General features: G+C 36.4%; 1 protein-coding gene across 1 annotated transcript in view; it reads right to left on the bottom strand.

The window, feature by feature from the left end:
• Positions 1-18455, bottom strand: part of Senp7 (SUMO specific peptidase 7) — a 110039-nt gene that overhangs the window by 27217 nt on the left and 64367 nt on the right. Inside the window, exons 7-12 of the mRNA XM_026787658.1 lie at positions 15435-15547; positions 12326-12510; positions 11277-11607; positions 9664-9821; positions 5821-5967; positions 2410-2443 (exon numbers count right to left, since the gene is read on the bottom strand). Coding sequence (XP_026643459.1) covers positions 2410-2443; positions 5821-5967; positions 9664-9821; positions 11277-11607; positions 12326-12510; positions 15435-15547 — 968 coding nt within the window. The remainder of the gene's footprint in view (positions 1-2409; positions 2444-5820; positions 5968-9663; positions 9822-11276; positions 11608-12325; positions 12511-15434; positions 15548-18455) is intronic.

Here is an 18455-nt window from a genome sequence, read left to right as displayed (position 1 = left end):
GTGTGTGTGTGTGTGTGTGTGTGTGTATTAAAAAAAAAAAGGCCATGAATCTGAAAGAGAGAAACAGGGGTGCATGAAAGTGGTTTAAGGGAGGAAAAAGGAGGAAATGATGTAATTTTATTATAAATTAAAAAATAAATAATACTAATTCATCTGAAAAAGAGGTGGACAGTAAAGAAATCCTAACTTCTTGACACATGCTGAAAACGTGATATCATCCTCCACAGACTCCTGCCCAGCCATGCTCACTGCTGCTCTATTCAAAACAGATGGCAATGAAAACAACATAAATGCCCTACAAATGGATAATGAAAGTATGGTACATATACATTACAGAATACTACTCAGCTGTGAAGAAATAAATAAATAAATCATGACTTTACAGGTTATTAGTCAGAACTAGAAAAGATAAATTGGATGAGGTAGCCAGACTCAGAGAGAAAAAGGTAGCATGTTGTCTCTTATTGGAGGTTTCTAGCTTCAAATCTTCAAAAGTGCACAGCCTGGAGTTACTGCAGAAGCCAGGAAAGTAAAAAGGGATCATTTCGGGAAAGCATTAAGGAGGGGAAAGGAAATGAAGGGGAAATGAGAAAATGAAGGTTTCTAATTAGGGAGGGAGATAAATACAGAAGGAAGAAGCGGGTAAAATAACAGGGTGTCTGAAAGCTCATAAAGAATCACATTATTAACTACAATCTAAAAATATCTATAATACATAGTAAGTCTATATATAAATATACGTATATAGTTTAAATGAAACTTTCCCACTGAGGCTGACAACGCTCCTTTCAAGACCAAAGACCATCTACCAACACCCCAGCACCAGGGATGAGAAACCCTCTTCAGAGTTGTTCATCAGAGTCATCCAAGGGACTCCCAAATAGTACAGGCTTCTGCCCGTAGCTGCTCCTGAGAGGTGGAAGGTAAGTCCATATTGCTGAAGACACCATGTACATCAGACACAGGGCCCAAAGGATCCTGTGTTGAACTGAAATGAATGCTTCCTCCCTGAGGACTAGTTTTCATGGACCAGAGGGCACCATGCAGGCTTCATAGGGAGGCAACCAATAGTCTGACCCAGCTCTGATATATATGAACCACAATGACTACCAGCATGGCACAATAATCTGAAGGCTGAAGCAGTGGCATGCAGACCTTGGTGGTAACCAACAGCTCTCTAAAAGGACTTAAGATCCTCACCAAGAGGGAAATCATGCTTGGATCTAGAAACCTTGCCAACTATCCAGAGCTACTGAAGTCACAGATCTTTGAGCAGAACCTGTAACCTGTAACTACCACTGTCCCTAACTACATTTATCTTTATACCCGCAGATAAGTGTATTTCTTGCCACCCATCAAAAAAACTTCTCTTTGCAACAGACAGACGCATTTACAGAAAACCCACAACTGATCAAAAGACAGTTGTGGATCCCAGTGCCAACTGATATACATCTGCAGCTCAGGGACCACTGCAGAAGAAGGGGCAGAAAGACTGTAAGAGCCAGAACATCAGGGAGTTTGCTGTGGGCTTGTGTCTCCTATGGATGTCAGAAGCTACATCCATGAAGTCTCACCAATAAGACAAACATGAACAAGGAAAACAGTATATTACCTCTCAATAATTAGTTCTAAACAGATTAGTGTTTTCTAACCAGGGCTATTAAGTTATCATGTGCATTGTATGTTCTCTCCAATCATTAGACTTATCACCATAGCAGAGTTCTCAATTCTGAACATGCAGGAGCTAAGGAACTGAAGCTGCTTCGATAACATCTTCAGTCCACCATGATGCTTCTTTTACTCTAGCTCATATCTGGTGTCATTTGTGCATACATTTTTCTTCCTTGCTCTTTTTATAATTCACTTTCTAAAGAGAATTCTCTATCAGTTATTATTTTTCATCACTAATTACTTTGGAAAATTTTTGTTTAGGAAAGAATAAGAAAAATAGTCTATGTCTCTTTAAGCTGTAGTACATTTCCATCTGCTTTCCTTAGAGAAGACAGAGCATTAAAAAACCTCTCTGTCTATGTAAATATATATGTTCGTGTACTTTTTTCCTTTAGTTCTTATTGTAATCATTTTTGTGTATAGCAAAATACTTGTGCTGTAAAATTTTTATTTTGTTAATCCTAAGAAATCATCAAGAGTATTTTAGTATCATTTGATTTATACTCATTAAAATGAGAATTAATATGTTCATTTTGGTACTGTAAAGCATTTTAAGGGTTTTTTTGGAACTGCAAATAATGTTAAGCCCAAACATTATTAAACTGCCTTCACTTTACTTAGCCTCTGTACTGAAAAGTGATGGTAAACTTGTGAAAAAATTTCAGAACTTTTTCTAATAAATTACTCTATACTCAAAATTATAGTGGAAAAAAATGTCATTAAGAGAAGGTGGCTTACCTTGAAATGGGATTTTAATATACTTCGTTGTGAACTAAAAAAAAAAATATGAAACAAAAAATGAGTAAATGAGTTACTACTCCAAGTTTGTCTGTAGTCGATTTTCTTAGTATTCAAGTATTTAGTACTATTCAATGTTCAGTAGTAAAAGTACTAAAGAATCAAAGCACAGAACTATCTCAATGTAAAGACTTAGTTTGAAGGTTGAGAGTGTCTAACTGTACAAGTAACTTTACCTGAATACTCACTTATAAAAATTGGTAACACCCTACTTTTCAAAAGTATGTTCTGATATTCTAAGAAATAAGACAATGTCCAAAGGAATGTCAGGAGACCACATAAGGCAACAATTTCCAAAGAAGATAAGAATTCTCTCAGGGATTAACCAAACTCACAAGTGAACTGATCAAACAAAGGTGACAGACAATATGCTATTTATTTGTAATGAGACATTAAAAGTATCAGAAGATAGCTATACCCCACCCGCTGGGGAAGTTCTGTCTTTGAAAACTAACAGAACTCAGAAGATTATTTTTACTACACGGAAACAGAACAACAACAAAAAACCTGCTTACTAAAGAATGGCTACAAAAGTCTAACAAAGCTGACTTCAAGACAGTGATGCACCTGTCAAGGGATGGCAAAGTTAAGTCTCAAGCCAGCACACTCCTCTGCTGAGCAACTTCAGTGGAGCATCGCCATCTCTTTTATCGTCTCTTTGTTCTTTTCAGGAACTCCTGGCTGAGCTCCTTGCTCTTTCTGATCCTTTGACTTCATTACACTATTTCCACTGGTCTTCTGTGTGTCTGTTCAGCGTAAGTGTTCTACTTATAGTTCAAGACAAAACCTTACACATACTATCTAAAACAGATTTGTCTTTTGACAATTGCTTTTCCCTTGCTAACAAACAAATCTGCCTTATTTAACAAATAAATCTTTGGTTAAGTTTCTCTTCCGATCAATAGATTTATGAAACTGTTGACTATTTCACAGATAAAACTTGTGAACACAAGATAAAAATCAAATGGACAGCATGTGAGTTCTAGGCAGTGACAGTGTTCAGTGACAACACTGGTTTACTTGTATCCCGTTTATTTTCTGAACTTAAAAATTACTTCATATTATATTTTTTAAAAGTACTAAACTCATATTCCACAGGGTAAAGTGAAGCCAAATGTGAGGCAATGGGGCACACTGGCTAAGTGCTGAGTTTGGATTTCAAATTCTGCTTCTGTTGTTTCTACCACTATAGTTAGGGAAGTAAACGGTAAGTCACTGAACCTTTCGCAGATTTAATTTAATAAGGCCCTCCAACCCAAGGGTACTATTACCACAAAAAGATATATCCAATTAAGATAATCTAATTTAGTTTTTTTTTTAGTTTTTATTTATTTATTTATTTTTAGTTTTTCAAGACATGGTTTCTCTGTGGCTTTGGAGCCTGTCCTGGAACTAGCTCTTGTAGACCAGGCTGACCTCGAACTCACAGAGATCCGCCTGCCTCTGCCTCCCAAGTGCTGGGATTAATGTAACCAAATATACCTCCTGTTAGTTTCATATAACTATTTAATATACGTACATATTATAATACACATCTTCCCAAATTCTGACGTTTTACTAATCTCAGAAAATGCAGCTCAGTAAATATAAAGTACTACCTCTAGGAATAATATAGTTTGTTTTCCAGAGTTCATACCGCTATTACTTCAAAACTAATAAGAAACACTGTACCACAATGTCGTGGTGTCAACTTTCTTACACGGGCACTCCACCTTCCTTCCCACACCATTAAATGCTCTTGTTCTACCAAAACCTACTAGGCAAAAATATGATGCTGATCTACATCTCTGTGTGGTTACTACAACATGTGATCTAGTCCCAGCTAAATTTTAAAGCCTGGATAAGAAAGTGATACTGTGGTCAATCAGTTCTTGAAATAGTACATCTATTTGAAGAAGAATAAAGCTGACGGCAATGCTAATATATAATATCCTTCAATAGTCAAAACAGCTCTCTGAAAATCAGTGTGCTTTGTAAACCTTTCTCACCATCACAAGTGTTAGCATTTTTGGAAAAAAAAAAAAACTATGTTTACTGCTGCACTCTCTAAAGAGACAAATGACCAACTGAAGAAAGCTGCTCTTATTTATATAACTTTTCATTATTAATTTCCTAATAAAGTTAAACAGTAACTATCAGAATAGTAAGAAAATTATTTAATTACAGTAATGTCTAACATAGTAAGTACTCTGATGTTTAAAAAACTAAACTTAATTATCTAATATATTTACTCAAAAACATTTCTTTCATTTCTGTTATAAAAAATCATAAATTCTGTCTGAAAAATGCATATAAAATATCTTTTGAAGACCAAAAAATTTTTAAGACTTTTACCCCTCTCCCTTCTGTTACTTCCTATGTTTCAATTTGAAAAACTGTCATGTATTCTCTCATCATAATTCTATACTCTATAGAATTCCTTGTAGTCTTTCTTCATGTACATAAATTACAGTGATTTATTAAACTGCTTTCCTACATTAAGAGATAAATTTGTTTTGAGCTCCTAGCCTCAAGTGATTGCCTCACCTCAGCCTCCCAAAGAGACCACAAATGGGTACTACGGTGGCCAACTTAAATCCAGTGATAATTAAAGCAAAATACTAGGACAATTGAAATGAACAACAAATGAAAATTGTAAAAGACACCCATTCCAAAATGGAAAGGAGAAGTAAATTAATATAATTGTAGTAAGTTGCAGAATAATACACATAATACTGCTTTATATATATGTACGTGTATGAGAAATATGAAATCATATACATTCCAAATTAGCAGCTGCTGTCTTTGTATTCAAAATTATTTGTGGTCTTTATGTAGATTTTTTTGTTTGGTTCTTGTTTTCCCCTACACTATGACAAACTTTACACTATTCTGAAAGTGAAAAAGTGGTCACTAATATTTTTATAGTTTTTTCTTTTATTTTGGCGATTATAATTACATCATTTCTCCCTTTCCTTTCTTCCCTCCAAGCCTTTCCATGTATCCCTCCTTGTTCTCTTTCAAATTCATAGCCTGTGTTCATTAATTATTGTTTTCATGCATATTTGTATATGTAGATATACATATATTTCTAAATATAACCTGCTCAGTTTGTATAATAATGCTGCGTGACTGTCTTCTGAGCAGATCACTTGACACTGGACAACTAGATAGCGTGTTTTCTCTGGGGAAGACTATTTCTTCTACTCACAGCATTCTTAGCCGCCTGCAGTTCTTTGTGTGGGGTTGAAACCATGTGGTCCTCCCCTTGTCCACTTCGGTAAGTCTATTGCTGTCCTTTTTCAGCTTGTCTTTAGGCAATCCTGTGGTGAGACGTTATTTTTTATATAAAAAGTCAGAGGATTTACTTACCGTGACACAACCTTTTGAAGCTCCTTTTATTTTACCAATATACAGAGAAGTAAATACAAAATCCAGTTTCAGATCCATTTCACTATTAGGTTTAATACAGGAAATGTTTTCCATGTCGGGATTATATGAACATAATTCAGATGAGGCCTAACAAAGAATAAATCATGCATGTATAAATCTCTAAGAATTACAAAAAAGATGAAAATTATGTTTTATCAAAGACAAAATTCTTCTTTAAATTATGATTAAAGAATTTTATGCTGTTCTTCAGTTGACCTGAGCTACTGAGAGCTCCCTGACTCTGGACTGATAATGGGCAAACCTGCATAGGCCCAAGTTAGGCCCACTGAATGTGAGGGACAGTTGTGAGGCTTGGGAAGTCTGGGGAGTCACTGGCATTGGGACCAGGATTTATCCCTGCTGACATCTAGGAATACATTCTTTTAGAGGGATACTGATATGGGAGGGTCTTCTGTTTTGTGTTGATTTCATTGGTTAATAAAGAAACTGCCTTGGCCATTTGATAGGCCAGCCCTTAGGTGGGTGGAGTAGACAGAACAGAATGCTGGGAGGAAGAGGGAAGTGAGGCAATCGCCATGCCTCTCCTCTCTGGGTCAGACGCCATGGAGCCAGGTCAGACATGCTGAATCTTTCCTGGTAAGCCACCACCTCGTAGTGCTACACAGATTATTAGAAATGAGTTAATCAAGATGTGAGAGTTAGCCAATGGGAGGCTAGAACTAACGGGCCAAGCAGTGTTTAAAAGAATACAGTTTCCGTGTAATTATTTCGAAGCATAAGCTAGCCAGGCGGGCAGGAGCCGGGTGGCAGGAACACAGCCCTCTGCTCCTTCTACAGGATACCTTGTTTAGCCTACATAGAGTGGTGAGGGTCTTGGTCTTGCATCGAAGTGAAGTGTCAGACTTTGTTGACTCCCCTCGGGAAGCCTTACCCTTTCTGAGGAGTGGATGGTGAGGTGGAGTGGAGGAAAGGTGGGGGAAGTGAAAAGAGGGGAGGGAGTGGGAATGGGGATAGCTATGTAAAATGAGGAAATATTGTATTTAAAATTCTTAATTAAAAAAAGAAATAAAAATAAATAAATGGAGAGATATCAGCATCCGGTCTGCGTCTGTAAGGCCACCTGCTCCTTTCCATCATGCCAAGCCAGCTGAAGAGCCCCCATGAGCAAGGCCCACCCTCCCGAACTGAAGAAATTTATGGTTATCATTGAAGTTAAATGGTGGCGGACATGTACAAGGCATACTTCGGGGCTTTGATCCCTTTATGAATCTTGTCATTGATGAGTGTGTGGAGATGGCAAATAGTGGACAACAGAATAAAATCAGCAAAAAAAAAAAAAAAAAAAAAAAAAAAAAAAAAAAAAAAAAAAAAAAAAAACTTTTTGCTAAATAAAAAATAAATAAATAAATGGATAAATAAAATAGAGAATTTTATGCTGTTCTTAATGTGAAAAAAGAGTTACTAAGATTTTTGAATAAAATATAGATTTTAAACTTATTTTGAATCTTGGATATTTTTAGATTTTGTATGTGCATGTGTAAAAATTATCTTTTTTTATTGTTTTTATTTCACTATACATTTTTCTCCATTTCCTTCCCTTCCTCCCCTCTCCCTTTCCACCCTTTCCCGTGACCCATACCCTCCCAATTTACTCAGGAGATCTTGTCTTTTTCTACTTCCTATTTAGCTCCATGTATGTCTCTCTTAGGGTCCTCTTTGTTGTCTCTGGGGTTGTGGACTGCAGGCTCATTTTTCTTTGCTTTATATTTAAAAGCCACTTATGAGTGAGTATATATAATATTTGTCTTTCTGGGTCTGGGTTACCTCACTCAATATGGTTTTTTTCTAGATCCATCCATTTGCCTACAAATTTCAAGATGCCATTATTTTTTTTTACCACTAAGTAGTTCTCTATTGTGTAAATAGAACCACATTTTCTTTCTTTATCCATTCTTCAATGGAAGGGCATCTAGGTTGTTTCTACATTCTGGCTATTACAAATAATGCTGCTATGAACATAGTTGAGCACATGTCCTTGTAGTACAAATGAGCTTCCTTTGGGTATATACCCAAAAGCGGTATGGGTATTGCTCAGTCTTGAAATAGATTGTTTCCTAATTTTCTGAGAAATTGCCATACTAATATCCAAAGCAGCTATACAAGTTTGCACTCCCACCAGCAATGGAGGAGTGTTCCCCTTACTCCACATCCTCTCAAGCGTAAGCTGTCATCAGTTTTTGATCTTGGCTATTCTGACAGGTCTAAGATGGAATCTCAGAGTTGTTTTGATTTACATTTCTCTGATGACTAAGGATTTTGAACATTTCCTTAAGTGTGTTTCAGCCACTGGAGATTCCTCTGTTGAGAGTTCTCTGTTTAGGTCTGTACCCCAATTTTTTATTGGATTATTTGTTCTTTTGATGTCAAGTCTCTCTTTTTTTTTTAATATATTTATTTATTTACTATGTATACAATATTCTGACTACATGTATGCCTTCAGGCCAGAAGAGGGCACCAGACCTCATTACAGATGGTTGTGAGCCACCATGTGGTTGCTGGGAATTGAACTCAGGACCTTTGGAAGAACAGGCAGTGCTCTTAACCACTGAGCCATCTCTCCAGCCCCATGTCAAGTCTCTTGAGTTCTTTTTGGAGATCAGTCCTCTGTTCGATGTGGGGTTGGTGAAGATCTTTTTCCATTATTTTGTTTTTTGTCTTGTTGACCGTGTCCTTTGCTTTATATAAGCTTCTCAGTTTCAGGAGGTCCCATTTATTAATTGTTTCTCTCAGTGTCTGTGCTGCTGGGGTTATATTTAGGAACTGGTCTCCTGTACTAATGTGTTTAAGTGTACTTCCCACTTTCAGTTCTCTGAGAATCAGTTTGGTTGGTTTTATGTTGAGGTCTTTGATCCATTTGGACTTGAGTTTTGTGCATAGTGATAGACATGGGTCTATTTTCATTCTTCTACATATTGATATCCAGTCATGCAAGCACCATTTGTTAAATACGCTTTCTTTTTTCCATTTTATATTTTTAGCTTCTTTGTCAAAAATCAGGTGTTCATAGATGTGTGGATTGATATCCGCATCTTCAATTCAGTTCCATTGGTCCTCCTATCTGTTTTTATGCCAATACCAGGCTGTTTTCATTACTGTGCCTCTATAATAGAGTTTGAAGTCAGGGATGGTGATACCTCTAGAAATTCTTTTATTGTACGGGATTGTTTTGGCTATCCTGGGGTTTTTGGTTTTCCATATGAGGTTGAATATTGCTCTTTCGATGTCTGTAAAGCATTTTGCAGGAATTTTGATAGGCATTCCATTGAATCTGTAGATTGGTTTCGGTTAAGATTGCCATTTTTACTGTTTATTCTACCTACCCAAGAGCATGGAAAATTGCCCATTTTCTGGTGTCTTCTTCAATTTCTTTTGAGATTAATTTTATGGGTGTTGAAAGACATTATACCTATTTTGAACTGTGTCTCAAACTTACTTTAATGCCTCTCTCTCACCTGACTGCTACCCAACAAATAAGAATATTTCACTGGGGGCTGGAACATGACACAGAAGATAAGGGTACTTTCCACTAAGTCTAACAACTGAGCTTAATCCCTGGAACCTACATAATGGATGAAGAGAACAACTCTTGAAGGTTATCCTCTGACCTCCACAACTGTGCCATGGCCTACACATCCCCACACACATACACACAAATAAGTAAATATGTAAAAGAATTGTTTTAACTTTGATAATGAAACAATGGAAAATGTTTTTTAAAGTAACACTTAATTGCAACTCTGTGAGAAGGCAGAAATAGATTACCTGTACAGATTTACATGCACTCAGTCGTAGTTCTGACAAATGTACTTCAGAAGTCCCCTGATTTTCACTTGCAATCTCAAACTCTTGATTAGGCTGTAAATTCAGAATTACTGAATTCTTACGTTCAATGGGTCCTTCTTCATCACTGGAAACAACAACTAAAAAGGAAAATGTGTTTTAAATGTGTTATAATAATGAATTATCTTTAATAATCATATAAAGTCTAAATATCTATATATTCAACTTAAATCTAACCTATCGTTCACTACCTGATTAGTAATAGTTATATACAGATTCTACATCAGCATTACTATTTAATAGCTTCCTACAATCTTACCTTCGAAAGAATAAATGTATTTAAAAGATGACTAAAGCTATAAGTAAACATGGTACACTCTGGGTATTGAGTGGTCCTCAAAGATTTGCAACTTAAAAGCCTGGGCCCATGCATGTTACTTCTGAGCTGAGATGGAGACTTTCAGAGGTGGGGTCTAACAGTGGAAGATCCCCAGGTCACTAGACAAGGTCACTGGGGCTTGCCACAAGAGGAGCTGCTGTCCAAGCCATTCCCTTTGCTCGCTGGAGAATGAAATGTGGTTTTGCTCTACTGTATGCTCCCTGATACTTCCTGTCATCCAGAACATGCACCCTCAGCAGCCCAAAGCACTGGGTCCACTCAATCTAGACAGAAGTCTAGGTAACTTTAAGTCAAAATAAAACTTTTCCTCATCTCCCTCTCTTAACTCTGAACCAGTATCAGGATTTTATTCTTTTTTTCCTTCCCCTTTCCCTTTCTCTTGTGCTAGAGATTGGATCCGGAGTCTTGTAAAGGCTAACCAAGCACTATGCCACTGAGTTGTATTCCCTGTCCAATCTTTAACCATGAAATTATATCAGGCGTTCTGTTACAGCAATAGACAAGGTTAAGAACAATGTCTAGTTCTAACCGAGTACTGTAATATCATTCTAGATCGTGCCAAGTCCTTTCACGTCACTTTCCTGCGGGAAGGGAAATGGATGGCTAGAAGATACAGAAGCAACTCACTGTGGACTCTTTAGAGTCTTTTGAATTCTTGTATCAGAAATTTTTATCACAACCACCTGTGACTCCAGTTCCAGGAATCTTTTTTTTTTAAATATTTATTTATTTATTATATATACAATATTCTGTCTGCATGTATGTCTGGTGCCAGAGGAGGGTACCAGACCTCATTACAGATGGTTGTGAGCCACCATGTGGTTGCCGGGAATTGAACTCAGGACCTTTGGAAGAGCAGGCAATGCTCTTAACCACTGAGCCATCTCTCCAGCCCCAAGTTCCAGGAATCTTGACACCCTCATTTGGTCTCTGAGGGCACTAGGCATGCATATGGTGCACAAAACACACATACACATAAAAAAAAAAGAAAAGAAACAAACAAAAACCTTACTGTTTACAGGCTCCATTTGTTTACCTAAATTAGTATTACATGATTCATAAGGGAACCACTGAGGATGTTTTCCCTAAAGTTAATGTACTTCCCAGAGGCCCAAACAGCCTTAGCAAATTGTAAGAAAAACAAAAGCTCTGAGTAAAGCTTTGAAAACGAGTGTCTTTACAATCTTTTACTTACTTGGTTCAGCTGAGATCAACAATTGGTTCTCGTCACTGTTTCCACCTACAAGAGACTTTTCTTCTATAGTCAACGCTTTGCCCTTCTCAGCCAGGGAAGAACTCTCCACCTCACTGTGAGAAACAGAGCTCTCCGGGCTTCTGCTGGGTGAGCAGGCTCTCCCAGAGGCCGCACTGACACCTGCTTCTTGAACGGCAAGTGAGCACGCATTAGTGGCCTCGCTCTCTGAAGGTTCAGGTGTAAGTTCTACAGGTGGTGTTGAGTCCCAGTGACGGCTTTCACTTGACTGCTCAAGCTTACTGGAGGCTGTGGAATCATTTTCTTCTTCTTTCTGAACATTTTTTTTAAAAGTAGAGAAATGACATTTTTCCATTTTGGTTTCCCTAAAGCACACTTCTAAGACTTAAGTTCACAAGGAGTAACATAAAAATGAGAGTGAATCTTTTTATAGGACTATGAAGATAGCTACACAGCTGTGCTAACTATGCCTAGCAGTGTCACCCAAGTACAGTGATACAGCGTTTAACCTATTAAATCTGATGCCTAAGTAATTTTTAAAGAATCAAATAAAGAAATTTCCATATATGGCAAAGTCAGAGCTAAATAAACTCTAGAATGAGAGGACTTTTAGCATATTAATTTATTTAGTAACAAAAATTGCTTTTAGTAACAAAAGCAAAAACATTGAATAAGAAGGAACATCAAAAATTATGAAAACTCTGGCCACCAAGCCTGACAACCTGAGTTTGGTCACTGGTGCACACATGGTGAGAGGAGGGAGCCAACTCCCACAAACTGTGCTCTAAGAGCCATATACACGTGTGCGCATGTGTACATGCATGATCACGCTCGTCTGTGCACACACACACAGAAATAATGAAGTGAACTAAAAGTAATGCAATTTAAAATTTTAAAAATAAAGTTTACACAGAATAGAAAAAATCCAATAAAGTAAAAAGTTCAAAGAAAATTCATTATTTAGCTACCATTAACTCATTTTCATCACAGTACAAAATTATTTCCTATGGCATTTAAATGTATCTACTCACCCCATATTCTGCTGACTTATCCAAAGAAGATTTAGAATTATGAGAATCGTGTAAATGACTTCTAAACCTTTTCTTTCTCTTCCTGGAAACTGGAGTGTGTTCCATTTCTGAATAAGAACATGAAGTCTTCTTGTTTGTGGTCCCCTCTTCAAGATTATTGCACTCTTTACTTTCAGGATTAAAATCTTTAAAAAACATAAAAAGCAAAGCTATGCCCCAAAAGTATACAAAAGTTCCTTTTTACATGAGTTGCCAGTCGTACTGAAATTACTATACTAACTAAAAAGCTCATTAAAACAAAACTGTAGTGACACTGGATGGAAATATAGAAGGTGAGCCTACATAAACCAGCTGTGTTCTTTAGACAATAGAGGTGAGGTACACGGCAAATTTTATGGGGAGGAAACACCCTTTCAAAGAGTGGTGAAAATGAAACAAGTAGCCATGGCTTTTCTATTTGATATAAATACGTTTCTGCTATTACTGTTTTGGTTTTTCAAGTCAAGATTTCTCTGCGTAGCCTTAGCTATCCTGGAACTTACTCTGTAGACCACGCTGTGCTCCAACTCACAGAGATCTGCCTGCCTCTGCCTTCAGAGTGCTGGGATTAAAAGTATGCACCACCACCACCTATTAATTTTCTTATTATTATTTTGTATTTGTTCTAATTAGCATATAAATAATGAGTTTCGTTATGGAACTCATTAGACTTTTGTTTCTGTTATCAATCCTTGTCCCCAATTCCTCTCCCCAGTATCCCTGTAGCCAACCTACTTTCTAGTTTCTGACCGATATTCACACTCACTCCCACATAACTGCACACAATATTCAAATTAAAACCAAAGAGATCTTATACCCTCTTATAATATAATATTCTACAGATCCAAGAATATCCTGGCAAATTCCATAATTTCATTTTTCTTTAAGGCTGCATGGACTTATTTCCGGGTCTCTGGTTATACTCCAGTGGTCTGGGGTCTGTTTGTGGGAGTACATGCAATGTTTGTGATTATGGGTCTGTACTACAATCTATAGTCAGACACGGTGATGCCTCCTGCAAGTTCTGCCTGTTTGGTTTTGGTTTGGCTGTCTTTTCTGTTTCCATATGAATACTTAGGATTAATTTTCTTCATGCTGTGAAGAAGGTCACTGGAATTTTGGTGGGGATTATATTGAATCTTTATATCACTTCTGGCAATATAGTCTTGTAACAGCTTTGGCTGTCCCTGATCTCACAAAGATCCACCTGCCTCTGCCCCCTGAGAGCTGGTATTAAAGGTATGCGCCACCACTGCCCAGCGGTCATTTTCATAATATGGTGTTAATTCCACTGATCCAGAAGTAATTTAAAAATTCCTGGAATAAAGTAAAACTGGTAGCACAACCTACTGGAGTGTCTGAGCTAGAGCCAAGGCAGTCCTAAGAGAAAAGCTCATGGCAAAATAACAGCTGTGTCTGTGTGCTTATGAGTGAGTGGAAGAAATTTAAAACAAAGAGTAAACAAAAGATAAACGAGAGAAAGAGCTACTGAAAACAAAAATTAGACTAGGCGGAGCTAGTCAGTATCCCCAGCCACACCACATTACTCATAAAATCTCAAATATTCAAAATAAGACTAAGCCAGTTTCAGTTACAAAATACTTCTGATGAAGTCAGTCCACTCTAGTCAATCTTCAAGCCTTAACAATCAGACTTAAAGCTAAGAGCACATAAATAACACTACGCTCCCAAGCTTCACATAGAGCATAAGAAATGTGTCCACTGTAAACTAACAATCTCAGTGGCTGAATGGAAGCCTGTGTCCACAAAGTCGCTTTCTCTAGTAACTGCCCTGAAAAAAAATCTCAGCCAGCCTCTTGTATGCATAGAAGTCAAGTCTAGTTTCCTTAGTTTCTACAAAGTCTACTAAAAAATACGGTAGGCACTGGAGAGAGAATTAAATGATTAAGATTACTTGAGATCTAACTTCAAGGACATGAACTTAATCCCAGAACCCATGGAAAGGTCAGACATGGTTTTGCATACACCTGACACCCCAGCTCCAAGAGCGCGGAGGCAGGAAGCTTGCTGGGGCTTACTGGCTGCCAGCCTAGGAGAAATCTGAAAGCTCCGGGGTTAGAGAAGTAGGACAAAAATGAGAAACAAGAAAAGCCAACACCTTCTCTTCCTCCCGCAGACATCACACACACACAGAATCCAAACAGTTATATTTGAGATGAAATACATAAATTTTTGCACAGTGTGATTAAAGAACATTTTTTTTCTCGTGAATAATTTACAAAATTACTCAGAAAACAGAATATCTCCGTTTGTTTTAAACTATCAACAATCCAAAAGAGCTCTAATGGCTAAGGTAGTAATCTAAGTTTTCATAAATTTTGGTTTAAAAAATTAAATATTAAAAGAAAAATAAAAAGGAAAGGAGTCAGAACATTATTAATATTAATAATTAATTAATATACATCAGGAGACCTGCGAAGAATTTTAGAAGCCTGAGATGTATTTGCCTTCATGTTTGCTAAGCTGAATTAGGTGGGCATCCATTTATTTATTTGTTTGTGTGTTTGTTTGTTTATTTATTTATTTAAGATTTCTGTCTCTTCCCACCTCCGCCTCCCATTTCCCGCCCCCTCCCCCAATCAACTCCCCCTCTCTCATCAGCCCAAAGAGCAGTCAGGGTTCCCTGCCCTGTGGGGAGTCCAAGGACCTCTAGGTGGGCATCCTGTGAGAGTTAAAAGCACTTCTGACCAATGCATTTTGTAGCAAGAGACTAGACAATGGGAAGAGCATAATAACATTCCAGATAACAGTAATATTAATATTCAAGAAAACAATTCGAATAGCCAAACTAACATAACTTCAAAGATACTTTTACTCCATACACACATAAAAAGACAAAAAGTAATTCAAATTCAACTTTTGGGACTGGCAAGTAGAGAAAGAAATATATACTTAGGTATATAAATAATGTTCAGCAATTTTACTTGTATTAGATAACTACTTCTCTTTACTTTTGCATATCATTTCAATATTACTATAAAATATTCATAACAAAACTGCTATAAATAATAAGCAAAATTCTAATTCCTGTTTTCCAGCAATCACAAACCTTCAGGCTGAGTATCAGATGTCACAGAAATGCCACGGTCAGCTATGTGCTTTTCTTTCACATTTGGAGCCTTCTTTGCAGAAATGTTATCTGTCTTTCTTGGTTTTGATCCTCTGAAAAACAGAATTTATTAAATTCATTTCTAATAAGGCTCAAATGAATTTAGAAGACACCGACACAAATTCAAATAAAAATTCAATAGGCTAAAAATAAATTCTTACATGTAATACTATATGATATAGATACTTTTTAAAAAAAAAAGTTCATATGCTGGGTAGTGGTGGCACATGCCTTTAATTCCAGGACTAAGGAAGCAGAGGCAAGGGATCTCTGTGAGTTTGAGGCCAGCCTGGTCTAGAGAGCTAGTTTTAGGACAGCCAAGGCTACACAAAGAAACCCAGTCATGAACAACAAACAAACAAACAAAAAAAAAAACCCACTGAACTCAGATCTGAAAAGTTTTCACTTCCGTTTCACCCTTACATCCCAAAGGTCTTTGGGAAAAGGACAGGCTATCACACTGTATCTGCAAAATGAGAAAAGAATAATCTTACATGAACTAGGTAGGTCAGAGCTCAAAAAGTAAAAATTCAACAACACAAATACCCTGATATTTAACCAGTATGTAATAAACAATTATAAGTCAAAGCTAATTGTTAATATATTTCAAAATGGTTCAAAAACAAATCTTAAGAAAAAATGAAGTTTGGAATGTGTTAACAAATTTTATCTATAGGGGCTGAAGAGATGGCTCAGCGGTTAAGAGCATTGCCTGCTCTTCCAAAGGTCTTGAGTTCAATTCCCAGCAACCACATGGTGGCTCACAACCATCTGTAATGAGGTCTGGTGCCTTCTTCTGGCCTGGAGACATACATGCGAGAGAATATTGTATACTAAATAAATAAATAAATAAATAAATTTTTTTGAGAAATTATCTATATAAAATTATTTAAAATCTAAGGTTCAGGCAAAATAACTAAAATAGAATATTGAGGGGAAACAAATTTTAGTCCTTGTGTAGTGGTGCACTCAGGACGCAGAGGTTGGAAGATCTCTGTGAGTTCAAAGCTAGCCTGGTCTACAGTGAGCTTCAAGACAGACAGAACTACATTGAAAGACCTTATTTTCCCCACCCTCGCAAAAAAAAAAAAAAAAAAAGGAGAAGAAAAACAAATTTTCCATGATAAGAATAAAACTTTTGACAAAAAGAAAATATAAAGCTTGGTTTAAGCTTGGTTTAGAAGAATTGAAACCTATTTCATCTGAGGATTATTTAAAAGACAGGATGAAAACAGGAGAAAGTACAACATAAATAGCATCTTTGTAGTATATTTCTTTTTAAAATATATGCACAAATGTTATACATATAAGATAGCAAAATATAACCTATAAGAAAAATGATTGAAAATATAATAAATGAATTTTAAATTCAAGAGTTATAGCAACCAAATATTACCAATGTACTATCATAGTAAAAGGATCAGTTATTGCTATGATTACACTTATTCAGCTCTTTATACTTACTTTAATGTAATATTCTTTACTTAGAACTTGGAAACTAAAATCTCAAATATTCAAAATAAGACTTAGCTAGTTTAACTTACAAAAAAACTTTGACTAAGTAAATTCATTCTATTTAATCTGAAGCCTCAACCATCAACTTTAGGCTAATAGCATATAAGTAACACTATAGTAGCCAAGTTTCATTTGCTAAAGATAAAAGCCTAAAGCAAAACAAAGCCTGTTTTGTTTTTTAACCACCCAGCAAAATACCACAAAGCACTATAAACAAAACTACAATGTGATCTAAATGGTTTTTTAAATTGAAATGAAATAAAAAGCAACGAGACAGAAAAACTGCAGGAGAAATTTAAAACATAAAACTGATTTTTAAATGCTCATTATTCCTGCTTACAGACAAGATGATGCTACAGATAACAGACCCTAAAGTAGGACTGGACAGATGGCCCTGGTTGAAGTGCCTATTGCAGAAGGCACGAGGACCGGAGGCCAGGTCTCCAGCGCCCACATGCAAGAGTCCCAGAACTCATGTAAAACCGGGTGGGCATGCCTCAGTATATAAAGTGGAGAGTAACTGAGGAAGACCTCCGACACCAACCTGTGCCCTCTATAAGAATACACACACTCTCTCATACACATGAGCATGAATACACATATGCACACACATCATACACACATACAAATGCAAAAAAAAGACCATGAAGGTATGAAGATTCCTCCAGAAAAGTCAAAGTTGACAAATACTTTCAGCACTACAGCAGGATGTAAAATCACATACAAACATCAGTAGCTTTTGTACATACCAATAAAAATGCAAAGAAAAAAGTTGGGGCAAAAATCTATTCACAATAGCTTTTAAACAAATACTTTGTGACAAGCCTAACCAAGGAAGTAAAGGATCTCTATAAATAAAAACTATGAACCACTGAAGAAACTCAAGACACTAGAAGCTTGGGAAGGCCTGCTTCCTCAGGGATGGGCAGGATTAATACTGTGAAAATGAATAATGTCACTGAAAGAAATCTACAGATTTAATATAATCCTCATCAAAATTTCAAGAAATTCTTTATAAAATTAGAAAAAAAGCAATTCTAACATCCATATAGAAGCATAGAAGATTTCAAAATAATGAAACCAATCCTGTACAGCAATGTTGGATGTATCCTAATACCCGATCTCAAACTAAAAATTCATAGTCACATGGCAACAGCACATGGAAGACCTTAAAGCAAGACCTAAAATCTTGAAACTATTAGAGTAAAACACTTCAAGACATAGGCATGGACAAGGATTTTCTGAAAAAAAATCCAATATCGTAGGAAATACTTTCAAAAATTGGCAAGTAGGATTAATTACGTGAAATTAAGCTTCTGTATAGAATATGAAACAATCATCAACTTGAAGAAACACTCTACAGAACAGAAAAAAACTTTCAATTATATATCAAATAGGGATTAACATACAGAGTCTATAAAAGAAAAGGCCACAAAATTTTAAAAT

Source organism: Microtus ochrogaster, chromosome 2, assembly GCF_000317375.1.
Source record: "Microtus ochrogaster isolate Prairie Vole_2 chromosome 2, MicOch1.0, whole genome shotgun sequence".
NCBI lineage: Eukaryota > Metazoa > Chordata > Mammalia > Rodentia > Cricetidae > Microtus > Microtus ochrogaster.
Note: the sequence above shows the minus strand (reverse complement) of the source record. Positions and strands in the feature narration are given on the sequence as shown.